The 26,052-nt window shown below is 43.8% G+C and overlaps 2 protein-coding genes across 3 annotated transcripts in view; one reads left to right on the forward strand and one right to left on the reverse strand.

Annotated features, from left to right (window-relative positions):
- The window catches only part of osbpl6 (oxysterol binding protein-like 6), a 39,442-nt gene extending 26,012 nt beyond the window's left edge, over nucleotides 1–13,430 (reverse strand). The window contains exons 1-6 of the mRNA XM_053878149.1: nucleotides 12,041–13,430; nucleotides 11,845–11,971; nucleotides 10,759–10,904; nucleotides 9,696–9,833; nucleotides 9,508–9,606; nucleotides 7,189–7,476 (exon numbers count right to left, since the gene is read on the reverse strand). The gene's annotated coding sequence lies outside the window, so the exon portion shown is untranslated. The remainder of the gene's footprint in view (nucleotides 1–7,188; nucleotides 7,477–9,507; nucleotides 9,607–9,695; nucleotides 9,834–10,758; nucleotides 10,905–11,844; nucleotides 11,972–12,040) is intronic.
- Nucleotides 97–26,052, forward strand: part of pde11a (phosphodiesterase 11a) — a 31,453-nt gene continuing 5,497 nt past the window's right edge. The window contains exons 1-14 of one of the 2 annotated variants that reach the window (XM_053878155.1): nucleotides 97–1,167; nucleotides 2,496–2,654; nucleotides 10,740–10,829; nucleotides 11,800–11,940; nucleotides 12,050–12,114; nucleotides 14,274–14,406; nucleotides 14,760–14,835; nucleotides 18,040–18,107; nucleotides 18,155–18,265; nucleotides 19,504–19,554; nucleotides 22,930–23,076; nucleotides 23,147–23,254; nucleotides 24,005–24,114; nucleotides 24,677–24,767. In XM_053878155.1, the coding sequence (XP_053734130.1) occupies nucleotides 376–1,167; nucleotides 2,496–2,654; nucleotides 10,740–10,829; nucleotides 11,800–11,940; nucleotides 12,050–12,114; nucleotides 14,274–14,406; nucleotides 14,760–14,835; nucleotides 18,040–18,107; nucleotides 18,155–18,265; nucleotides 19,504–19,554; nucleotides 22,930–23,076; nucleotides 23,147–23,254; nucleotides 24,005–24,114; nucleotides 24,677–24,767 (2,142 nt within the window). In that variant the 5' untranslated portion in view covers nucleotides 97–375. The remainder of the gene's footprint in view (nucleotides 1,168–2,495; nucleotides 2,655–10,739; nucleotides 10,830–11,799; nucleotides 11,941–12,049; nucleotides 12,115–14,273; nucleotides 14,407–14,759; nucleotides 14,836–18,039; nucleotides 18,108–18,154; nucleotides 18,266–19,503; nucleotides 19,555–22,929; nucleotides 23,077–23,146; nucleotides 23,255–24,004; nucleotides 24,115–24,676; nucleotides 24,768–26,052) is intronic. The other variant, XM_053878156.1, reaches the window with a different exon arrangement.

Raw genomic sequence — 26,052 nt, forward strand, 5'->3', positions numbered from 1 at the left:
CATCATCTTCGTCATCACCATATGCGCGCCTCTGCGTCCGCAAGTCTGACTGCTCTTGTGACGAATTGCGCGTCATCAGGACCGAACCAACCTACCCAACGTCATTCGCGCACACAAAGGCGTCCCCAACACTCTCGCTCGATTGCCAGAGAACCCCTCTCCTTCTTCATCTCTGTGCCATGCTTCCGCCACAAATATTCCAGGACTGAGAGGAGTATGTCTGCGCGTGAGAGAAACGCGCACAGCCACGATGGGAATCGTCTTGGCGCAGCCTCCAACCAAACGCATCCCAAATGCGGTTCGCAAGTGACTCTCCACCTGAACTTGAGGTCGAAGATCATAGATGATATTTAACTCCGCTCGAGAAGAGCAGTTATGGCCGTGGCGAAGATGCTGTTCTCTGACGTGGAAACTTTTCTGGACTCGCACCCCGAGTTGTTCGAGGACTACCTGAACAGAAAGGGGAGCTACGGCATGGTGGAGAAATGGCTGAAGAATCACCAGGCGAGCAAGAGTCCGGTGGCCGCCGCGTCTCCTGCCGAGCCGCGGGAGGAGAAGAGCGCCGCGCTCCGCGACAGCTGGGCCAGCAAGTGCGACGGGCTGCAGAGGCGAGCCTCGCAGAAGGAGCTGCGCAAAACTTTTGCCAGGTCCAAGGCCGTTAACGTCAACAGGACCTACGACGAGCACGTCAACTCCCGGGCTCAGGAGCCGCTGACCAGCATGAGGAGGCGCGCTCTGCTGAGGAAAGCCAGCTCGCTGCCTCCCACCACCGCTCACATCCTCAGCGCGTTACTGGAGTCCAGGGTCAACATCCCGCAGTACCCGTCCACGGCCGTGGACTTCAAATATTACCTCAAAGAGCACAACGAGAGGGAGTTCTTCCTAGAGCTCGTCAAAGACATCTCCAACGACTTGGATCTCACGAGTCTGAGCTACAAGATCCTGGTGTTCGTTTGCATCATGGTGGACGCGGACCGCTGCTCCTTGTTTCTGGTGGAAGGCACCGGCAACAAGAAGACGCTGGTGTCCAAATTCTTTGACGTGCACGCAGGGACGACCGTTTTGCCCTCCATGAACTCGGACGAGGTGCAGGTGCCGTGGGGGAAAGGCATCATCGGATATGTGGCCGAACACGGAGAGACTGTGAACATTCCTGACGCATATCAGGTGCCTGGCTCACTGCATGACTCACGAAGTCACATTCTCCTCTCCTTCCGTCACATCCAATTCACGGTCAAACAGACCGATCCAAAAGCACACGAAATTCGATACGGGATACAACCACAACTCGAGTGCATTAGTATAAAAATAAGTCAAGTCAAACTTCACTTCACTTCTTTCAATAACTTAAAATAAAAAGTTACGGTATAACATCACCATCTTCTTAATTTATGTAATGTTTCAATCATTAATTAAATGTTCTGTTTATTATTTCATGTTTTATCAAACATTACTTGTATTACTTTATTTTTGTTTAGAATGGGAATTGTCTGGGGTTTTATTTTATGTTTGGTATGGCACATTTATTGTGTTTTTTCACTCCTGCAAGTGTAGGAAAGAGTGGGTGAGTCCGTGTTAAGGGCAGTGAGTACCACCAAGCTGTTGATGGAAGAGTTGAGAGAAGGTCAGAAAAGTCTGCAGTTCTAGAGAAAGCCTGTGACCAAGCGAGGACGAGCCCTACTGTACTGAGAAGTGTGTGAGAAGGACCTGCGGTATGAGGTCTGATAGTGGTGGGGTGTGCAATAGGGGTGATAGAGCGATGGACAGATTGACAGATGAGGTCAGGGAGGAGTCTCCGTGGACCATGGTGTTTGCTGATGTAGTGAGATGTAGAGAGTAAGGAGGAGGTGGACGAGAAGCCTGGAGAGAAGAGGAATGGAAGTAGGTGCTAGAGAGAACGTGTGTGTGTGTGTGTATGTGTGTGTGTGTGTGTGCGTGTAGTGAAGATGTGGGGACCAGAGGGAGTGAAAACAGCATTTGGCCTCTGCATCCAGAGTAATGGACAGACATGGCCAGAAGAAGGAGCGCTGGTGGAGAAGACTGGCCAGTTTAACAGGAAGAGCAAAGGAGAAGCTTTATAGGAGAAGTAGATGTAGCTCTAGAAAGTCAAGAGTCATCAATGAAGACGCAGAGGCTGTCAGTGGGAGAAAAGAGAATGAAGACGTAGGACATGAAGGTGTGACTAGAGGATGATCATTTTTCCCATCATGCCATTCTTCTGTACACCAGATCCTCCCAGAAACACTGCAACAGTTCACTATTACTATACACTAATATATATAAAAAGAAGAAAGTCATATTCAGATGGAGGACTATAAATCTTGTTGAAAAACTAAGCTGCAGTTCAGCGCTAAAGGCAAAATGTACTAAGCTCTAGATACAAAACTTTGGTCATGTTGTTATTGGCAGTTTCGACGAACAGTGTCTCTCTCTTTTGTCACAACGACAGGATGGACAAGGGTCACCAAATGACGGAGCCTTTGTTTCTCTGGCAGGATCGTCGCTTCAGCGATGAAATTGACAAGCTGACCGGGTACAAAACCAAGTCCCTGCTGTGCATGCCCATACGCAACAGCGACGGCGAGATCATCGGTGTAGCTCAGGCCATCAACAAGAACTCGAGTGGAGAACTCTTCACTGAAGACGATGAAAAGGTAATCTTGTTATTATTCACGGTGTGTGCTTCGGCACAATGGAGTCTGAGCGCGACATGTGGTGAATAGATTGATATTTGAAGTTCAAAAGGCTTTCTGATTCAGAGACACTTCTTCACAGCCCTTCTGTTTTCTCACAGTTGTGTGTCTGAGTCAAATGCAAACATCAAGCACAATACAGAGGGACGACTCAGTCTGTGTGTATTTCTCAGACAACATGGACACGTTTGAGAACAGTTATTTACAAGTTGGAGTCTGATCAGAGAGTGTGTCATGTGATGGAGGCGAATATCTGCCTCCACCTGGACGTCCTTGTTACACTCTATCCGTCATCTTTCACCTGACACCATCCACATACTCCAGGACCCTGGTTCCCCACCATCTCTAAGCTCTTTCAAATAGGCGTTTCATCATGGGTCCCGTATACTCCAACCTTCTGCTTCTTTATAATGACCTCACATCGCCGTCCCACTTCTGGCAACATATGAGAGCGGTGCATGCATGTCCCCTGTTGGTTTTGACTTCCACTCTTCTGACTGGATTCTGCAGTCGATAGGGTTGACGTGAAGGTTGAATTGCTTTCTCTCAGTTAAATGATATTAATGTTGTCGTATGATCAGTTATCAATCTGTTTGGGTCCCATCTCCTCCTGGTTCTTCAAAGCTGTTGCTGTAATGTTGCACAAACTGAAGCTGCAATATCTCGACGTCACTGTGTGTTTTCTCAGTAATATAGTCGTGTTACAGTGAAGTGGAGTGAGTCAACGTGTGATTCAAGTCTCTGCGGGCGAATCTACTCGGGCAACAACAGATGGGAGATCTGACAGACGCAGCATGCTTATGCCCATCTTCCTCCTAAATTCATCTAATTCTTGACCAAACATTTATGTTGTTTAATGTGAAGCAGTAAGCAGAAATCCTGATTGATCTTTAACTTGACTAAAATTACTTTCAAAAGTACAATACACATTGCTTTGAATACAGATTACACACATGCAACCATTTGACTGTAGAAAGTAATATGTTAGGGAAGATGCCACGTAAAAGAACTATTTTTACCCATCACTTTATCGTCATCTGTATTATATTTCAAGCAAATGATGCTGCATTTTAAGACACTAACAGTGATCCATATTGCAGGTCAGTTTGGGTACACTGTTGGCTGATGGATGAGCCTCAACAATCACAGAATGCTGTTAAATATCCTGGGCTCTGTGATGTAGCATTTAATTAGCCACGCCCCTCACAACTTCCACATGATCTTTGTGCTTTCTCTGTTGTGTTGTTGCCTAAAAGTAGATGTTTTTTCAAACCATATAAGATCTTGGTTTTCTTAGCGTTTTGGCACTGAAGTTAAGCAGCGTAGGACAATGCTAGCTATTGCTGGGACGACGAGTGTCTTACAAGGGGCTTTTTAAACACCTAAATATGTGGAAAATAATACTACTTTCCAGAAAACACTAGTATTGGCAAGAGCCTCACAATACAATATACATCACAATACTTGTGTGACGATACCATGGAATTTTTATCACACTCCTGAAATACACTGTAATATACTACACAGTAAAAAAAGACAAAGTAACTATTTGATGTTGATTTTAAAACAGCCTTTCGGTTTTTTAAAGTATTGAAAGGATGTAAAACATAAAGGAGCATCGTGCTTGTCACTTCAATTACGGTAACAATGAACTAATGGTCTGAAGAAATGTTTTTTCCTTAACGCTGTGCTGTAAACATCCTAACCTGCAGAGCAGCTCACACGGTCCTTGAAAACATGAGGAGCAAAGTGCTGTTAATTACCAACAGCACAACAGTTACCAAGTCGTATTTCACTTCAGCTAAAATGTGCAGTTTTATTTTTACAAATTTAAAAAGGTGTTTTAAAGAGATGAAATATTGAAATTCTCTTTAATTTTGTGTAGCTACTTTTAAAAGCACCTGCAGGAACCGACACACTACCACGTTTTAGTTCTCTAGCTCATGCTGACAGGAAACTTGTGGGTCGTATGGAATAGTTACATCAACACCGACTGCTCCGTTTCCCGCTCTGACGCCGCGTGTCTCGCTGCATGAATATTTTCTGAGCCCGTCTCCGAAGAACCCTGATGTAACATCGCACAGAAAAATGACTTTATGTAAGAGAGTCTCAAACCGGCTGCCAGAGTGTTGTGATCTAGTCCTGTCGGTTCATCCGGGTCGACAGATTAAACAGCTGCTTCAGGTTAAGACCTGGAGTGTCTCCATCCGGCACTACTGCGAGCACCGAATGGTATTTTGGATGGACTGAATAAACCATGGGAGGTCCAGTGCTACATGCTAGCTCTCTTTTGACACATGCTCAGATGAGCGTCATGGAGTTAGGTCTCATCAAATGACTGTGTTTTATTGAAAGATCTTCCACAGATTCTTATTCTCAGAGTGCCATACCTAAGTTAGTCGTGGAAGTGAGCAAACGTTCTGCTGCTTTTATGGAAGAGTTAGTAATATCTCACTAGACGGCGGTGGATGTCATTAGAGGCTGAGACTTCTACTTTATTGAACAATGCAGCGCGAAACAGTATAGGGTGTTTAATTGCGTTAAGGATGGCTTGAAATCCCACACTGAGGTAATTGTATCTTAATGATACTCTGCAGGATTGAAATCCTTCGGGGACTTGTGATAATGGCTCATGTATAATTGTTCTAACTCTTCCGTATGAAGGTACAGATATTGGCTACAGGTAGGTGGAAAAACTGGCTTCATAATGTCAATTTGAAGCCTGCATTATTAACTTTCTGGGCTTCAAAGCACTCCATAATATTCTCAGTTTTGATGAAGGCCGTCATAATATATCCACTTCAGATAATTGCTGATTAATTTGAATGAATTGGGAGACAAAACACAAAATGAGTCTGAACCTACTTTGACGTGGAGGAAGATTATTCAAGCACTGAAACTCATTTTCCTGCTATACTTATGCATCTTACTTTGATGCCTAAAATTGATGAAAATAAAGAGTAAGGAACATACATACTCAGAGCTAATTCTAATATAAATTTTGAAATAATTGTGTGGCTCACTGTGGTTTGCATTTTGAATATGAATATATGTGTTCATGGTATAAAACTTTTTTTATATAAAAATATACAGCGTTTCCCTGATTTATACAACTGTGACGAGCACAACGGAAAAACAAGTTCATACATGAAAAGTGTAATATCAGAGTCGAATTCTTCAACATAATAAAACTTGAGATACATGAAATGTTAAATACACCAAAACATAGACATCAAGGATATACTATATTCCTTACAAGATGCACACTTTTCTAAATTAAAAAAGGACTGGCGTGTTCAAGTCCCATAATGCACTGCAACAAAAAGCTCAAAATAGCTAAATTACTCGCTTCTGCGATTGGAAGTCAAATCCATTGTTAGTTTCGGGTTTGAAGCCATAATTACGAATCACTGAACATGTTATTTTCACTATAAGCAGGCTCATTGTGATTTATACACCGCTGTAGACTGAGCTGCAAGAAATAACTGCCACAAATATAAGGTCATTAATATGGAACGAAATGTGCTTTTCTACAATTCAAATGTACTGTACTTAAAACAGATGCATTCCAGTGTTATTAAAGAGTTAAAGTATTGATATCACAGTCTGAATTACTATAGAGTTATATTTTATCCGTCTGCTTGTTTTCTTCTGCGTTAGTAAATATGCAATTGAGAACAAGATGTGTTTTTTTCATCAAAGGCAAAGGAGCAAAGTTTGTTGAGATCGTTGAACGTCTGCTTTCTGGATAGTGACCTAGTTTTCATGGCCAAACACAGGCTATAAGTAAGGTATATGAACTGTTTTGTAAAGGAGTAAAGACAAGTTTAGTCTGACTTTAGAGCCTCAAATGTTAACTCCACCACGAATATGATTATGACGTTTTCTCCCTTCATTCTTCACTTGAGCTGCTGCACAAGAGAAGTCCATTCCAAACAGTGTGGTCAGGAGGTTGTGGTCAATTGTGTCAGAGGTTATTGACAGGTTCAGCAATATGAGAATTGATGAGTGGGTTTCCCCGAGAGGGTTTTCAAATTTGACATCGGGCAATTTCAAGAAACATTTTCCAGGGCTTCGATCGTTGTTGCTTCTTTACCTCTTCATTATTACTGTTACTGCTTTAATTCACATTAAGTGGGATTTTCGAAAGATGAAATTGGAGCAACTATTTAAGTTAACCACCATTTGTAATGTGCTTATAGTTTCATATGAACGTAACATAAACATAATATTATATCCAGGCTAAATCCTTGAGGGTTATAATGTTAATTAGTTACAAAGAATTCCAGCCATGAGGCATGGATATATTACAAAAACACACAGCTCAAAATCATCTTTCATCCTTCCAACTCTGCTCCCCTCACTTCACTCAGCCTTGGCCCGTACAAGAAAAAGCGCTGCCACGATTCTCTCCGACATTTGACCCTCACATCACTTCTACTTTCACCAATTTAAAATGAAATCAATGCTCACACACCTGGAAAAACTCACTCACATTTCTCCTGCTCTCTCCCCTCTTCTGGAGCAAGTGGTGAACTGTTGGGTCAGGTGAACCCCGCATGTGTACAGGGTTTAGGTGGCCTATAAGCTCCAGAGGTTCATGGTTATCTTGAGCTCCTTGTTGTTCTGGATGCAACAACACTGTCCAATCAAGGTGGTGTTGCATCTGCAGAGGTTAGGATTAGGATGAGGCTAGTTCTGGGTAATGAAGACATACTTTTGGTAGCCACCGCTGGTCCTTCCCAGGTGCTCCTTCCTGCCCCTCAAGATCTCTGTGATCCACCTGGAGAGTAAATTTTATTCTTAGCAACCTCTCACAACTGCACTGTTAACAACTAAATCAATTAAATTTAAATAAAAAATGTGTGAAGTGCATTTTCTCTGTATTAAAGATAAAGCAGGAGGCAGGAATGTTCTCAGGTTTTCAACTGACCACAGGTTTTGAGCTGTCTGATGATGCTTCATCAAATCAGGAAGTCTTCTTTTCAAGCTTGAGATGACTTGAGATATCTTAAATGATCTTAACAGATACAGATAAGAGAGACAGATAATTCCACTAACAACTATTCCATTTGTTATAGTGTTTATTTATTCGATTTTGGCCATAGTTTTCTGCAGTGCAGCAGCAGGCCACTTTTCATCTACAAGCTGCTGAATTTACGTTGGAAACTTCTTGGCCTGATTTCATTAACCTTTTGTTAAATCCACAAGTTGCCTTGTTTTTAAAATAGGAAAAATAATTAAGATTATCAGCTGGAATGTCACTTAATATCCTCACTTTTGATGCTCGATATTATCTGCCATATGCTATGAAAAGGAAGACACATTTCTCTAGTATCATTTTCCATCAAGATTGTTCTTCTTTTAATGGGAAAATTGACACTGTGACAGAGTTCAACCTAAAGTAACCTCCACAGATTTCTCGTTCTATGAAGTAGTGTTGCGTTATGAAAGAATGATGAAAGCTTGGGCAATAAAACAGCCCAACCGAGCTGACCTAAAACCTTAAGGATTCTATAATCAGATAGTGGCCAGAAACGGCTGCATTATTTTCAATTGCTCTCCTCATTTAGAATGAAGACGGGAGCCCCGCTGGACCCGGCCAGTTAGTTTTGTTATTAGAGCGCGTGCAGGTCTCTAGGCAAAAAAGCCTGTTTGTAATGCAACCTTGTATCACGGCCTGCCTGACAGAATGTAATTAGAGAGAGCGGCGCTTTTTTTTGAGCTTGCCTGTTAGTACCACAGACAGATCCATAGTCACATCCCCAAAGTCCTGCTCACTAATGAATCTGCTCCTGCTGGGGCTATTGATGACCGCCGCCTTACTGGAAGATCATTATTAGTGAATTCCATAGGACAGCTGAAATAGCATTATGCCTGGTCCTTTTGCATCGCATTAACTCACTAACTCCACCACAAGCGACTCCATACACGATCATCATGCAGGTTTAGTAACGCTACTTAATGTTCAGAATAAAACCAACACTGTGAGTCACTTCAACACTCAGAGTTGGAGACACTTTTTTGCTGCAAGTGTCGACGTTTGCTCAAACATGTTGGCTTTGATTAAAGTCAGTCTGAATGCGTGCGTCTTCGTCTTTTGATTCTTTGTCCCAGGAACCTTTTCTTTATTGCAATCTGTTCTCTCTCACACTGACATACTAATTAAATCCACATAACCCTGACTGTCAGAGAAACAAAGGCTCAGTTGAGAGGCGCTATATTGTTTTAAGACACTGTTGCTTTTCATCCCGTCTTGTCTGTGCAGCAGCAGAATAGTTCAGTGTGAGGAAATGAAAATTAATATTAATGAAAGAGGATCTGATTTATAGTACATTTGTCATGACCAATAGGTGCCCATCTCTCATGCATAAGAGCATCCCAGTGGTTAACACAAATCGCAGCAAGCCTTTTGTGTCTTTTCCACACATCACCATGACTCAGACTGCTTGCGCTGAAATCCACCCTCTCCCAAAGCTCACTGACCTGATGAGTCCAACCCCAGTACACAAGATGCTTACTGCATTACTCCTCTTCAGTTTGCAAATGATGTAGTTCAGCCAGGGGTCACCAACTAAACCGGTCCTAGGGCCACAGGTTGTGTTTGTTTTCAATCGTGGTGGAATGCAAGCATGCAACATGTAATGTATCGGAAGCAATGTTTGATCGTGCAAAGGAATGTAAGTCATATAAATGTCAAATGGCATTAGAATGTATTCAAGGAGATTGAAATAAACATTAATTCTTTTAATTTCACTTCAGTTGTTTGTGTTTAGCATGTACAATTGCTGCCACAGAATAATTGGACACCCACCTTTTGCTTAACGCCCCCTGGTGTTTGATATAAATATGATCAGATGTGCTTCTTGCAGCTGGAGACCCTCCATGCGATTGTTGGCGCCTCCTACTGACACTGAAAAGAGAGAGTTGCATGAGAGGATTGGCTCACTTTAGCTCAACCTACAAATGTTCTACATCCCTGCTCTCGACTGTTGTCCTGACCTTAGGGTAGTGACCAGGAGAAGAGAATCTCTATGGTGGTGACAGAAGCTCAGACAACTAGGAAAGTAGAATCTCAGGTCACCAGAACAGCTGCTTTGGAAGCTTCAAGGCCGTCTCTCGATTGAGGTGTTCCATCAACTGTGAAGTGAACACCTACATTACAGTCTCAGTGATGTTAAAGAGAGTTACTGCTGTTTTTTTAAATGATAGCATTATGACCGCATTGAGGTTAAATATTCATCATTATGGCACTGAGTCAAGCCCTCCCACGTCTGGATCCAGTTTCCTTCATTGCTTCGGAGCGTTGTGACCGTTCGTGACATCACAGTTTCAGCAGCGTCCATCACCACAGCGATGTTCCGCTCACATTCATTCATAGCTGATGAGTAATTGATACATTATGGTTTGGAAAAGCTGAATGAGATCTGCTGGTATCGGAGGACACACACAGCAGCTCTTCATTCATGTTTTGTTGTGTTGTCTTCACCCTCAGGTTTGACTGAAGGCTGGTAAACAGCCGTGTGTTTGCTGGGCTGATTGCATTGTTTACTCAGCAGCCAGATACAAAGATGGATAACTAAACAAGAGCCAGCCTAAGGAAGCACACAGACCAATATTGATCCTGCTGTATGTGGGAGTTTTAAGCCGTTTCCTAGATTTCACTGTACGAGCTGTGTTTTTAGCCATTCTATTTCCGGCATCTTAATTTATGAATGAGCTCTGTGATGACAAAACAAATGCATTAAGGTGTTGATACAATTTGCGCCAACCTCATTAAGCTACATCAATTTATTACATTATTCATGTTGGGGACAAATACATGCCTGCGTTCATTTCACCAGCCCGGGGCACAGTAACTCAGACTGCTGCTTCAAATGGTAAAATGTCAGAAGGATTGATTTATTCATCTTACACGGTAATGATTCCCATGAAAAATCATTTCTTACTTCACTCTTTATGGAGGGATTGAGCAGCGAGATGTCTCTGTTGTCGGCATCATGAGTGAGAAAACAAATGATCTACAAGCTGTTTCTTGGTCCACAGGTGCTGCAGATGTATTTACCTTTCTGTGGGATTGCGATCTCCAACGCTCAACTCTTCGCTGCCTCTAGAAAAGAGTACGACCGGAGCCGGGTAGGTGCCACAGAGCCAAGCAGCGTCATTCACTCCACTCCCAGCACTGAGGTCACCTTCTCAGTGCAGTAACTCCTGAATGATCACAAAAACAAAGCGTTTCATTGATCGTATGCATGATGAAGGTCAAAATCCACACACAGCTGCAGCGATGAGTTCACCGAGAGTGAAGAAAAGACGCTGTTGTAAAACAATTTGGGAGCTAGTCATCGAGTGTTGCTTGAGCTAGACAGTGAGTCTGATAGTGACTTTATTTGAGTCGGAATGTTAGCTGGCAGCGTTGTTTCACAAGCCTGAGTCCCGCCATTTAATTCAGGAACAGTTTCAGTCGTGCCACGGTTGCAAAACACACCTGGAAACCCACTCATCAAATGGCAGAAAAACTCAAGAATAGAAGTCCAGGAGTGAAATTACAGTACAGTAATTTATGTATTTGAAGATGCCACTCATCAGACACCAAAAGCCTTAAAACAAAATGAGCCCACCTGTATGTAAGTGTAGTCTTAATAGGGTTAAAGCAGAGTATCGATCAGCCCACATGCTGCCACTGCAATGGGGATCAGAGCACGCAGCCTCTGCATCTGTGCAGGGGGATGGGTCTGTTTCCAGAGAGGGGGTCTGCTCCACAATAGATATCTCCAAGGGAATGTTAAGAGATGCACTAATTTATGTCACACATTGATTTGTGGAGCAAACATAATGAGAACACAGCTCAGTGAGCAGAGGAGAGGAATGATTTCTGTGCTCGTGGATTAAATTGGAGGGTTGCTGTCGAAGAGAACGGAGCCAATTTACTTTTATTGACAGAGCTAATCATATTAATAGCCGAAGTAATACTTACGCTGAGCAAGCCAAAATAAGTCAATCTATAGGTCTTTTTTTTTACAATTATCAGCTGAAAGATTTACTGCAGCAGCTATTGTTCAGATTCTGCAGGTTCAGCTGGTGTTATTCTCTCTGTGGCGCTCAGGCTCTCCTGGAGGTGGTGAATGACCTGTTTGAGGAGCAGACTGACCTGGAGAAGATTGTCAGGAAGATCATGCATCGTGCTCAGACGCTACTCAAGTGTGAGCGCTGCTCTGTGCAGTTGCTGGAGGACATAGAATCACCGGTACTCTTCTCTCTCTCGCTCGCCTGTCAAGCTGATAAAGATCCCCATTATTGAATTCTTTCTGATTAAAAGAACTGAACGCATGAAAGCTTTTCCTCACTTTTTTCAGGTGGTGAAGTTCACCAAGTCGTTTGAGTTATTGTCACCAAAGTGCAGCGCCGACACTGAAAGCAGGTAAGCGGGATTAAAACTGCTTCACACACAGAGCACTCAATCAGAATTGCCCTTGATGACCTCACCTCAGCGAGGATTGTTAGCTGCCTGCCATTTAGGACAAAATACAAGAAAGCATGAAAATGAAACATTCAGAAACACGGTGGGAGTAACGTGCTGGTGGAGAGCAGCAGGCATACTGCAGGGTTTTTAATTGAGTTTGTGGAATTCCCCCCTCTGCTCCGCGTGACTGAGAGAACGGGGTGTAATATTGTGTGGGAGGTTTACAAATGAAAGCCAACACAGAGAGCGGAACTTATTGTTTTCCTTGAGTATTTCTTTAGAAAAGAATCACTGAAGAAGCAAAGGTGAAAAAGTAGCGGTGTATGTGTTGGGCGGACGGAGGGAGAATCATTAGGACAATAGTTAATTCACTTTTTAAAGGAAACATGGAAAAACCAACACCTGAAAAATGTAGACAATAATTGTCTGAGGAGCAATAAAAATGATTTGAAACTCTCCAAGAGCCCCTGACGTCACCAACAGCTCCACTAGTGACACATCTATGAGGTGAGACACTCTCACGGAAATGATTCCTTCTGCTCTACTTGGCTTCCCGTTTTCATTTTTTAAGCAATATATAGATATATTTCTAAGAATAGAGGTGAGACTAAAAACTTAATCTAATTGAATCTAAACAGGTTTTATGAAGAATTAATTCTGATTAATCACATTACAATATTTGACACCAGAATGATCAAATTTAAGTTGAATCTGTCCACATAAGCTTGATCTGGTGGAGGCACTGCAATGATGAGCAAACCTTCAACCATCTCCTTCATCTTGGATGTTTTGGTGATGACATCACCTTGTGTAATGTGGTGCGTTTTGGAGTTCTGAAAACTGTTCCCTTGTTTGAATAAATGCATTAAAGCCCAGCCATTTCATATTTGGTTCTAGATTCATTTCTCACATTAAACGCAACGAAATGGAAAGTTTAGTGTTGTGGCTTAGTTGGTACAAAAGTAAACGGTATAAATAATGATATATAAATGGGAGCTAATATCACGTCTCAATATTATGCCTAGATTATCACTGGCATAATGTCCCTGTCCACATCATGTTATTTAAAAGAAAAAAAGAGAAAAAAATGCAACAAAAAAAAAAAAAATAAGTATAAAAAAACTGTCAGATTCACATTAAGAAAAATATTAATAGATAGTACAGCATACTGAATCATTTCAGTTATTTCCACAAAGTCTAATTGACATGTCAGATTTTCCATTCAGTGTCGCTCCTCTGATATTCTTGGAGGTTGAGGAACCAACCAATAAAATGGTCGACCTCCTGATGCTTGTATGTCCTCCAACAGCTGACAACCTCGAGTGCTAAAAAATGCCATCCAAGTTTTATTGAAAAAGGAAAACTATAAATAAAATAAATAAATAAATTGATTTAAATTGCATTTGTTTCCTAAAGAATAATGATTAAAATCATTGTTTATTAAAAGGCCAACAAAAAGTACACATCCCTTCCAAGTACTGAATATGCTTCTCAGATGTATAAAATTAAACAGCTCAAAGTGTGTGTACTGACATACTAGTCTTCCTCGAGGTTCAAGTCGGAATAACAAGGGCTGCTGTGGAAGATTTATGTGTGTAATTAAGTGAATAAATTTGTTGTCAAAAGGCAGGCACACTGCAGGATTTCTAACGCTCCTCACAGTCCCTCGTGGGAAAGATAACAGTGAGCCGCTGTACAGCCAAGCTGCACGTCTGTTGCAGCTAAATGACAGACACCAGAGAGGGACGGACAGGAGGAGCAGAAAATAAAAGCTCCAACCCCTGAGGTCCGCTCTGCGCGGCAGTGCGTCACACCCTCACAAAGACTTGGATCAAAAGATCCCACTCTATTGTGTCACTCTTGCTACAGTGAAATAAAGCTGAGAATTTAGTTACTTTGGAGGAGACGACAGTTTAATGTGGAGAATGAATGAGATCAGGCCATCTGCAGAAAAACAAGTGTTACTAGGGCGTCGTGTGTGTGGGCGTTTTGGCAATGAGGAAGCTAAGTCATCCCTGCAGGTGGGTATCAGTGACTGTGGATGAGCGTCGTGACTGTGCGCTAGATCAATCACGACCAAAATGAGCGACACAAAGCGTCCTCTCTGCTCCTCCCAGTTTCAAAGACAGCATGGAGAAGTCATCATACTCCGACTGGCTCATCAACAACAGCATCGCCGAGCTGGTGGCGTCCACAGGACTGCCTGTCAACATCAGTGACGCCTACCAGGATCCTCGCTTTGATGCCGAGGTAACCGCACACTCACATCACTTTTGGAACTTAACATGTCTTATGTGTAACAAAAATGTCTGGCACATAACAGGATCCAGTGCTGGTTCAAAGGAGCTTCTAATTTGTTCCACTGTGGAGTCATGGTGACATTTTCTGATGGATCTTTACACTTTTATCTCAGCACCGTCTCTTGCTTTTAACCACATGGGCTTTTCTCGCTCTGTCGGCGAATGCCTTCTCCCACTCTCTTCTTCCTCAACTGCATTGTTGGTTTGCATTTATCAGAGTTAATTAAAGTTGTTTCCAGGATCAGCTGAAACCAGAGAGGGGTTCACATCTGACTAACAGTTGATCACTTCTGCTTCTTTTAGGCAGATCAGTTCTCAGACTTCCACATTCGCTCCGTGCTGTGTGTTCCAATATGGAACAGCAACCACCAAATCATCGGTGAGTTTTCCAAATGTGTTTTCAGTGAGTTCTCGGGAATAAACTTCTTGGGTTGGCCTGAAATTCCAGCCACATGACACAAGAGCTTCACCAACCTTTTGGTTCCTTCAAATACAGGATATTCCAAAGACGTATCCCCATGGTGCGATGACAAACGCAACTGATTCACACTACAGTGTGGGAGCAGGGGTTGCAACATGTTTGGAGCAACACGGTCTCAGCTTCAGTGTGTTTCAGCCGACATCTGTAATATGAAACAATGAAGTTGAAAAATCAGAACTTCAATGACGAAGTCCGGCCACATTAACCAATTAGAGCCCAGAAAAACATTTAACTAAAAAAGAACAAGATTAAAAGTAATGTACAAATTCAAAATTATATGACATTACATTAGAAATATACCTGACATTGTGAATTTTTTACCACATTTTATTTTGATGTCTTTCTATGAGCAAAAACACACACAACCCAAATGCAACCCAAAAACACACACAACCCAAACCCACCAAAAGCTAGTGATAAAAAGGCATTGCTCGTCAATAGAAAGTAATGCAGCCTAACATTCCAATGGGACAGAAAAGTGAGAAAATGAAGTCCTATGGTTACGATAAGAACTGAAAATAGTAAAGCAAAATTGAAAACCGAACAGCTAATTATCATCTTAATTTCAATACCATCTGTGATATCAGTTTTCTCATGAAGCTAAGATGAATATAGGCAAAGGAACCAGTGGAGCCCGCGAGCCACACCTTGCTCAGGTCTGCCCTGCATCCTCGGTTCTAGATACCTCTTTAATAGCATTTCAAATTCCATGTGAGAAAGATAAAGGCTTCATATCTCTGTTAATTCAACCGTCCAGGTGGGGATGCGGCTGCTGCTGCTGCATGTGTGCGATTAGCCGAGCTGCACCATCACTCCACCCTGGGAGGTGGAGTTCCTCCATTGTGTGCTTTGTGTTTGTGAATGAGCCTGAGGCACAACAGCACACTGATAAATCATTGATCTCCTGCCTGCTGCTGGATATTGCAGTGAGCGGCAGCCATGGAAGCAGCGCTCCCTCAGTCCGCTGAGATCTGACGCAGGAAGTCATTTGTTTCCTGTGAGAGAAGAAGAAAGTGACAAGCGTTTGCGCTGGTCATTAAGCTTGGTGTGTGTGATGACTGTCCTTACTTTTGTGTGGGTGTTGCTATGCATTTGTCTAAAAAGTGTACGGCAGGAAGCTGAGAGCGCAAGCATAGAGAGAAGTGCAGTGTGTGGGTGGCACCTGAAGATCGGGAGTGAAAAAGCATTAGCCAAACAAAGCAGCAGGAGATGAAACTCAAATCAAGGACACGTTTGTGTGGGGTAAAACGTGCGCTAGCCAGGTGCCGAGGCGGCATCTGACTCTCACAGGAATATTTGAAATATTCTTCATTTAACACAGGTGTTTGGTAAATTGCTTTTATGCCAAATGAAGATGAAATTCTGAAAACAGAAGAATGAAAAGAATTGTTACCTTTCATGAGTACAGGTGAAAACTTGATCAGCACGACCTTATTTTCACTTTGTTGTTTTCATCGCTGAGGATTCAGTAGTAGTTCACCTCGAGCCAACACGACAACAGCTTTCCATGACTTGCCTGCCAAATAATCGGCAACAAATGAAATACGTAATCTCATTAACAGGGTGCCAAAGTCACACAGGCAGTCAAAACACAGTCAAAGTTGTGGACCATACACAATTAATACTCAATAATTCATGCGACAATGTTTCGACAACAGGGTTTGAAGTCTTGCTATTTTTTGTTCTTGTTGACAGCTAACTATAGAATACTTATTTCTGTGCTAGGTGGCAAAAGGCCTTTCTTTTCACAATGAAGCACATCCACCTTCTTGTTGCTGACATGGAAAACTGCATCGACATGCATCGTTTTTAGAAAACAATACCGAATTTATTTTTCAGTGGTGCTCCTGTTAAATCACGATACGGTGTTGACCTCTTTACAAGTACCTTGGTACATGAGAGTTTGGGTAAGAAGCAAGGTCGCTTACGGGTACTTTGTAACCCTGGTGACACTAGGTCTGAAATTCACGAACAGCGGTCGCAACTCAAACAAAAACTCTCACTTCATGACGTTAAGCGTCACAAGTAAAAAAAAAATGGCGCAGGGACTTAGGTTTATTCAGTTCGAGATCGCATTAAAACGACCACATATTTTTGGACAGTGTTCACACATTAAGAAAGTCATTGACGTCCGACACTTGCCTGGGAGAAATATGTGCAATGTAGTGACCAAGTATACTGTTTAGAGGGATTCTGTCGTATGGAAAGTAAATAAAAGACATGCGGAACTTCAATTAAGAAATGCTAAGCTAGCTCACTAACAAACGATCATACCGGACTTGTACTTTGAAGCATCACAAAACACACGCCATGACAGTGACATGAATACGTTAAAATAACGAAGAAAATGTTTCAATAAAAGCAAAGTAATACTGAATTTGACGGACTCACCTGATGATCGACAGCTAGCGAAACTGTGGGAGTTGTTTATCGATGTGTTGCGTTCAAGTGACATTATGAAAATACGACGATTAAAACGTAATTCAAGCGTGGCAAATTATTATTTCATAAGTAAAAACTATCATAAAAATAATGGTCAAGAATTGCTTAACAGACGAGTAGGGGGTTGTTTTGTATTTAAGACGTTTTATGCATCGTATTCATGTTGTGCGTCGCAAAAAATACGTCTTTTGTTGTGGCCTGCAGCTTTGAAACACTTGCTGAGTTCTTCTCAAATCATAAATGGAGAAATACAAGCACTGAAAAAAGGCTTCTAATCCTCCAGTACCTCTGTGGATTTCCACTCGCACATCGAAATGAAAACTCGGTTCAGATTGGAATGTTTGACCTCCTCTAATCTGCTGTGTGTAATTACTGTAGCGCAGTTCTCTGGTCGGAAGTCAGCTGTTATCACTGAATGTTTGTGCTTTATCAAGAAGTGATTTATATTCATAATGGGGTGACGACAGAATAATAGGCAACACACTGTCAAATTAGAGTCCGTGCAGTCGGCGGTGTGGACAACAACTGGACTCCCTGTCAAAGATAATATTAATTAGATTCCAGCTCGAGGTGTTTTGTGTTTATTATGGTAGTTTTGACAGCTCGGCCTGTCATCACAACACAGCTCGGCTGTACTGGATAATGAACTTTGTTTCACAGGTGTCGCTCAAGTGCTGAACCGACTGGACGGAAAACCTTTTGATGATGCCGACCAAAGACTTTTCGAGGTAATATTTGTGTGTGTGTGTTTGTGTGTGTGTGACACACACCCAAGAATGTTCCAATTTTGCAGGCATTTGTGATCTTCTGTGGACTCGGCATCAACAACACCATCATGTACGACCAGGTGAAGAAGTCCTGGGCCAAGCAGTCAGTGGCGTTGGATGTAAGATGTTTGATTTCTATTTTGTTTTATTTACCGTAGCACCCCTCACATAACAAAGCGAGCATGAAGGACTGAAGCTCTTTAGTTTGGGGCATGAGATGGCAAATTATGGGGTCAGGATCCATCCAAACTTCCCTCTTCCCCAAAGCCTCTTCCCTTTAAACGGGAAAACCAAGGTGTTCCCAAGTCAACATATTATCTCCATTGCGTCATGGTTCTGCTCTGGGGTCTCCACCACAAGCACCACACCTGGCGGATCACCCCCAAAAGATGCCCACGGTGCTCTCTCTTGATGCTACCGAGAGTCTCTCATGGATGACTCAGTCCTCATAAACCATCTTTACCTCACTCGTGAACAGGAGCCCATGATGCTTGTACTCTTGGAGCGAATCCCTCAATGCCTCATGTGCAAATTGTCAGCTAAGACAGAGAACGTATTCTTCGATGTGTTCAACTAGAAGCCATCGCACTCATCTGGGCCTCTTAAAATGACCTGGCGGGCCACATTTGGCCCCTGGGCCTTGAGTTTCAAACCTGCAGCGCAGTCATGTTCACCCAGGCTGCACCTTGACAAACACGTATCACTGATGGATCACGGGAAAACCCACTGCTCCTCAGCGGAATTCAGTTTCATTTATATCCATGTGTTTGTATTTGTTGCTCTTCCTCCCTGAGATTATTTGTTTTTCCGCTGCAATGACCCGTCTAATCTCCTCCTCCATAAGTCATAATGGTGTGTTTATTTGTCTCCCAGTCAACATATGCTCAGGGCTGAAACATTCCAAGCACAAGAAGCAACAGATGCCGCGCTGCTGTTCTCTCCAGAGACCCGGCCGTCTCCCTCCTTTCCCCAGACGAGCGCGGGCTAAACATATTCCTCCACGTGAGGGAGGTTTTAATAGAAAAGAGGCAGAGGAACGCCTCTCTCAGCACGCTCTCTGTGCAGAGAAAGAAGCGGCGAGGAAGCGAAGGTGAAGATGCTTCTGGCAGAGCCGAATAAACATGAGCACTTATGATCAAATAAGCAGGTCTGAGTGAGGTATTTCTCCCAGGAAATGAAGCCGACGTGGCGATGGAATCAGGGCTGACGCGCTGCAGACTGATCTGGGGACCAGCGTTGACTTCCTAATCTAGAAGATGCCCTCGGTTATTGAACAAACATGTGCCTTACATTCCGCGGGGATAAGTTTTCCTCCAGCATTTAAGCTGATGTGTTTTTAATCATTCTGTTTCCACAGGTCCTGTCGTATCACGCCACTTGCTCCAAGACAGAAGTCGACAAATTCAAGGTGACTGTTCTGATGCTTTATTTGATGTCGTATTTTATTGCTGGTGCACATTGGCTTGGTGTCAGTATGTTTTAAAAAAAAACCAATCATTTCTTTCATTTAAGTTTTCATTTTGTTTCCAAACATGGCTTGATGCAAAGCATCTGTGGACTGTCAGCGTCAGATGACTCGACCAACTGGCCTTTTGATCCAAGCAAATGCATGAACGAAACTGGGAAAATAGTGAACAAACCAGTAATAAGCCTGTTGTACGACTGGCCTCATCACAGAGAGGGAGGAGTCACTTGTAGTTTTTGTTCATTTTACCACGGGGAACTCAAAGATAACAAAAAGGCACAATATTGAAGAGTTTAAAGATGATGAGAAGTAGGGTTCACATTCACACGGCTGTGTGGAACCCCTTAATTCACACACCACCAGGGAAAGGCACATTATTTAGCACCGTGCTAACTTAATCCTCACCTCAACCAAAGTATTAAAATTAATTTCTGCGACCAGAGTTACTCTACACTCGTAGTCAGTCTCACTGGCCCTTGGATGGCGCCCCCTTCTGGAAGCCTTGGACCCCCTATGATAGCGGTTATAATGAAAAACATGGTTAAAATTCTGCACCTAAGATCAGAACAGAACAGTGACTTAAATTGTTGATATTCATGTAGCTTTTATTGGACTCATTTACGCTCACTGGAATGGTTTCCTCCTGACACTCCGGTTTGCTCCCACAGGTCAATTACTGACAATACATAATCAGTAGAAGTGAGTGAGTCTGTTTACATGTGGGGTGTCCCCTGCCCTTCACCCTAAGTAGCTGGAACTGAAAGATATCTGGACATTTGAGTATAAAGAGATCCAAAACCACCTAGTGACACATTGAAATCTCGGAAGCTCCACAATGGAAGACATGACATAAACAGAATGGTACACTCTCCAGGCTTCTGGCCTTCTTCGTCGTCTTACAGTCATTTTACAGTCATTTTTCAATTACAGCCATTTATAAGTTCAGGCTTCGTCCACATATTGAACCCAGTGGGATTGGAACTGACTTACACTGGACTGGACCACCCGACAGTTCTACTTTTGGAATCAACCCCATCACTTCTGTCCAGTAACATGCAAACCAGGACTGAATTGTATTGAACCATAGAGAGAGATGTCATTAACAAGTGACAGCCCTGACGCACTGTTTTCCTGGCTGGAGTCATTCACACATTTCTATCCATCTTTTTATGGATATATATCATGTTTCATATGGAGTAAAAATAGCTTTTGAAACATTCAGTTCAAGCACTATTTAATAGAGAAAATGTACCAAAAAAATAAGTGTGAAGTGTGACGTGCTTCTTGGTGTTTTCACCAAGAAGCACGTCATCTTGTTGCGCGACATCTTGTTGTGCAGCTGAGATCACGACCACTAACTGCTCTCGTCACACTGATCTGGTGTCGGACATCGTTCTGGACAGCGTTTTTCAGGCTGCAGCCGGTTGCTATGTGAACGGAGGAAGTAACTTTGGGTGAGAAGTGAAAGGGTCATGAGAGGTTGAGGCTCGAAGTGACGGCTGGACCACACAACACAGAGCTCTTTATTACGAACTGAGAGGTCCGTCACAGAGAGAGAGTCAGAAAACAAGGCAGTGGAGAAAGACGTGATGAAGGCGTCCTGCAGCGCTCGGCAGGTCCTCACAAGTTCTGCTTAAACCGTTCAAACATAGCAAAAGAGTGCTGAGCATTTCCCTGCATTATTCATGCCACTGTTGAACTGTATCTTCATCAAATACCTGTTTCCATCTGACGCTGAGGTTCTCGAGAGATGCAGATGTTTCCCTGAAATTCTAACTGTAATTAGCAAGGAGCAGCAGCAGTACACATATATTCCCCCCTGAAAATACACTAATGTTGGTATTTAAAATGGATTCCTTCAATCAATCCATAATCATTCTGAATGCATTATTCATACATTTTTTAATTGGCGTGACATTTATGAGGTGGAGATATGACCTATTTTCCGCGCGCTTTCATGTGAGGGATTTTCCCTCGTGACCATTACAGCAAAATAGAAGCCCCCGCTCTGCGTGCGCCTGTGTGATCTCTCAGCCCCCTCGCTCGGCTCCACGCCTCTTTCATAACTGCTCCACATACGGAGTCAGCCTGACAGGGAGTCCGCGCCAGTGCTGGTGGCAAACAACAAACCTGGCTGACACACCCCGAGCTGGAAATGAGATGTCAGGAGACAAACACTTAGAGCCTTCAGAAGGCTTGGATTGTGGTGCTGGGAGACAGGTTTGTTCCTGCTATGAAGATGATCATTGATGTCATGACACCAGATTCAAGTCCTGAAAACTGACGGCAAATTGACTCATTCGTCATTCAATTTCCACCGCAAAGCTGTTTCTTGGTCGAGGTGTTCAACGTCCATTGACTGAACCTGATACTTTTTCAACTTGAAACTCCAGTCCAGGTCTTTTATCGTAGTAACAATATGATCAGTTCTACCTCCTAGGCTGGACTCCAAGCCTTGCTAGTCACAAATACCCCAGAATCAAGTGTCAAACTCAAGGACCAGGGTTCGAGTCTGGTCCGCCAACTGTTCCATGACTTCACCTGTATAACTTTCACTGTAGTCGTTTGACATCAACGTCTTCAATAGCTTTCACTCTCTCAGCTTACAGAGAGTGCAGGTGTTTCACGTGCACTCGCCCTGTCAAATCTGTTGAGCGCACTAGCGCCACATGCAGGTCTGGTGTGTGTACTGCATCATGTAGGGGGTGGCAGCTCAGTCTTTAGCTTTTCTGAAAATGAAGGAAAAAATGGAGGCGAAAAAAATGTTTTTGTGGGGGCTGGTCCTCTAAAGCATTTCTCTCAAAATGTAAATGAACTGCACTGAAAACAAGATCACTTCCAATGCGTTGGGAGATTTCAGTGTTCCAGGTGCACAGGCAGGAGTAGAAACAGCAGACAGTTTCAGCTTCAGTGCTCGACATTCTGGACTCCTATCTACATACATTTAATTGACACCCCTGATCTATTCATGGACAAAGTACGGACCCGTGACCCCGTGAAGATGTTTATCCTGGCCTGATGGACTTCAGCAATTGACATCAATAACTTTTTGTTTTATGGCGACAGGGACAAGCAGAACTCTCCAAGACTCTCATCTGTCCTGATGAGTCAACCAGTCAAGCTAATGAGTGATTAGTGTTGAACAATTAGGGAAACGTTGTTGGTAACGCTTGCTCAGGAGAAAAAGCTCAGCTGCAGGAAAACTGCTCTCGTCGTGTTTGAAACCGTCTCTGAAGAGTGAGGCTTCCGCTGACCTTTCCATTCATCTCCTCAGTTATTCTTTTTTTCTCTCCGTGTTTTCCGGCACGATGAGTACAGGCGGCCAACATTCCGCTGGTGTGCGAGCTGGGCATCGATAAGCTCTCCTTTGATGACTTCTCCCTGGACGTGGACGCCATGGTAACCGCCGTTCTGCGGATGTTCATGGAGCTCGGTATCGTGCCCAAGTTTAAGATTGAATACGAGGTGAGGGTGATTTTGTGTTCCTGATGGGCTCCAGGGGATTTTACATCACTGTCTGCACTTTCTGCTCCAGACTCTTTGCAGATGGCTGCTGACTGTCAGGAAAAACTACCGCATGGTTCTCTACCACAACTGGAGACACGCCTTCAACGTCTGCCAGTGCATGTTCGCCATGCTCACGGTAGGGTTCATCAGCATCAACCGCCTTCTCAAGAATGGCGAGATACAGGGCTTTTTTTCACCTGTGGAGTCATGCGGCTTCAGACGTGTTGAAGGAAAAGGAAGACAACCAGTGAGGTTCGTGATGAATGAGAACATGAAGGTGTGAAGGTGGAGGCAAACTGCTGAAGAGAAACCACTCCTCCGCTCTGTGGCCCACTTGGCAACAAATGGATCGGTTGGATCAGAACCACTCGCTCCACTCAGCATCTTGGTGAAGATAGAGACTTCCACATAGCAGAACACTTCAGATCATCAAGGGTAAAAGCTCATGCTTCTCATGGACTAGGCCATCATGTCTCGGAGGGCTAAGGCAAGACGAGAGGCTCTTCACTAGGACACTGCAGCCATGACCCAACGGTTTGATGGACCAGGATGAGCTTAATGGCAACTGAGGGCAGGTCGAGGACAGGTGGGACTGGAAGGGACGGTCAAGTTGGTGGAGGATGCTGACTTGCTGTGGCAGCCCCTGATGGTCTCTGGCCCTCGTTGCTTTCCCCACAGTGACCTATAGTGACTCACTCACATGTCCCCCAGAAGTCATAAATCCCCCCGTGTGTCCGCATTGCTGCAGACCCCGCGGCATTTCACTGAGCTTTTTTTCATTTTTTTGCAGATGCTGCTGAAGTGTTTTCCATTTTTATTCAATGTTCTCACAGATTGAGAATTTCTGCTGAGACGCTCACAGTTTGTTTCTCCTCCCTGGCCTCAGACGGCCGGCTTCCAGGAGACTCTGACAGAAGTGGAGATCTTAGCGCTTATTGTGGGCTGCGTGTGTCATGACTTGGACCACAGAGGCACCAACAACGCTTTCCAGGCCAAGTAAGCCTTCCGCCTTTGTCTCGCACACACACACCTCCTCCCACACCATGTGTGTTTCCCACCTGCAGCAGACTGCAGTCGTGCTGCCCAGATCAGCAAGAGTCAAGATGCAACTGAAGCTTATATAAGAGGGAGTTTAACAAGGAGATGGTAAACACTGCTGACGCGCAACACATTTAGCGGCGCAGGTTCTGTTGATGTGGAGTCGCCTCAGGTTAGTGTTTGCTGCCCTTCCTGAGGTTGTTACTCTTATCACAATCTGGGATGGAGGCCAGCAGGAAGGAAGATAACAACGTGAACTGTGTGGAGCAGAGTTGCACACAGCAGCGGCGGAAAACAGACGCAACCCTGGTGCAGAAACTAGACTGACGGTCGCACATCTCAAATATGGATGGGCTGATGGACCAAATTATTTCAGTAGGGATTCAGAAGGAGCTGGAGCGGAGGTGGGTTGTGGGGTGCTTGGAGCAGCTCGACTTGTCTTCCACTTATTTTTATCGTTGATGTTTACAGTATAGCAGCATTTATTCCATTGACAGTTTTCGCTCCTTTGTGTGTCCAGGACGGGTTCAGCGCTCGCTCTGCTGTACGGCACCTCTGCCACTCTGGAGCATCACCACTTCAACCACGCGGTGATGATCCTGCAAAGTGAGGTCCGTTGTCCAGGCAATCCATCAATCCATTGCAAAAAAAATGTTCATGGCTGATTCATGACAAATGTGGTTCGTAAGACCAACAGCCGAGGATCAGCTTAATGTGGTTGTTTCTGATCGCAAGCTTCACCAGGTGTCCCACTGATCGATGAGGAGAATGAAGAGTTTGTCTTGGAATCACTTGTCGCTGTACTCAATAGCCAGAACTGCAGTGTCACCATCCATGTCCCCACTACCGACCAGACCACACGGTCCTGGGGAAAAGTGAACCGTTACCCAGACTTACCCGGGGCGAACCGACCCAGACCACTGGGTGGAAACACTCCTGGCTTTGAGGAAGACACAGTCCTAGGTTAGGAGTGTCTTCACGGCTGGAAAGGGATGTTCCATGAAGTCATAGTTGAACTTGAAACTGAAATACCGTTTGACTCAGGAGGCCTAAAATATCATTCCAATGTTGATAGAGTCTTGTGTGAAATAGCACCTGAAGGAAAGCCTGTGGAGGAGGGCGGTGATGAGCAAGCGGCCGGCGCTGCCCTCAAATCAATGTCATTAGAGGCGCCATAGATTTACAGGTAATTGGTTGAGAGAGACATTTTAGCAGGCGACTGGGTTTGTGTGAAGATGTAATTAAAGAGGGAGCCGCTTAGTCGGGTCGGTACCTTCATTACCTCGATGCTGACAACACAGTAAGCTGCGCAAATGTTTGTGATGCTTTGTTGTATTAGAACCAGCCAACACTGAGAGGAGAGCCCAGCGAAGGTGACGTCAGTCGGGTTGCCTTTCTCTGTTGCTGCTTATTCACTGGTTGAAATATGGAGTGCAGGTTAGCAGGAGGACGTCATGCTGCTCTTCATCGCCAATATTCTGGGTCCATCCCTGTCTCTCCTCTCCACAAACCACCTCTAACTTTGTTGCCAAGCTTCTGCACACGTCCCTCTGATGTACTCTTTTCTGATCTTCTCCCAACAACACCCTCAGTATCTTTGACTCTTTCGACTCTGACTCTTGCGGCTGCTCTGATGTCGCCCACCCTACACTCACCTCTTCACCTGCATCACTCTGGATTGTGACACTACACAGAAACACGCTCATAAAACATAGTTGCCTTCAAAAACATCAACCTTTTTGGTGTGTTTAATTCGACATCTCCGGCTAGCAACGTCTGCGATACCCGCTTGTTCATTTCTGTGCATTTCATCAGCTTTTAACTCATTTGTTCGGAGAATAACGTGGTGGAGAAGCTGGTTCACATCCTTCACACATGTTGCCTCTTCTGTTTGTT

Source organism: Synchiropus splendidus, chromosome 10 (assembly GCF_027744825.2).
Source record: "Synchiropus splendidus isolate RoL2022-P1 chromosome 10, RoL_Sspl_1.0, whole genome shotgun sequence".
NCBI classification, from domain to species: domain Eukaryota; kingdom Metazoa; phylum Chordata; class Actinopteri; order Syngnathiformes; family Callionymidae; genus Synchiropus; species Synchiropus splendidus.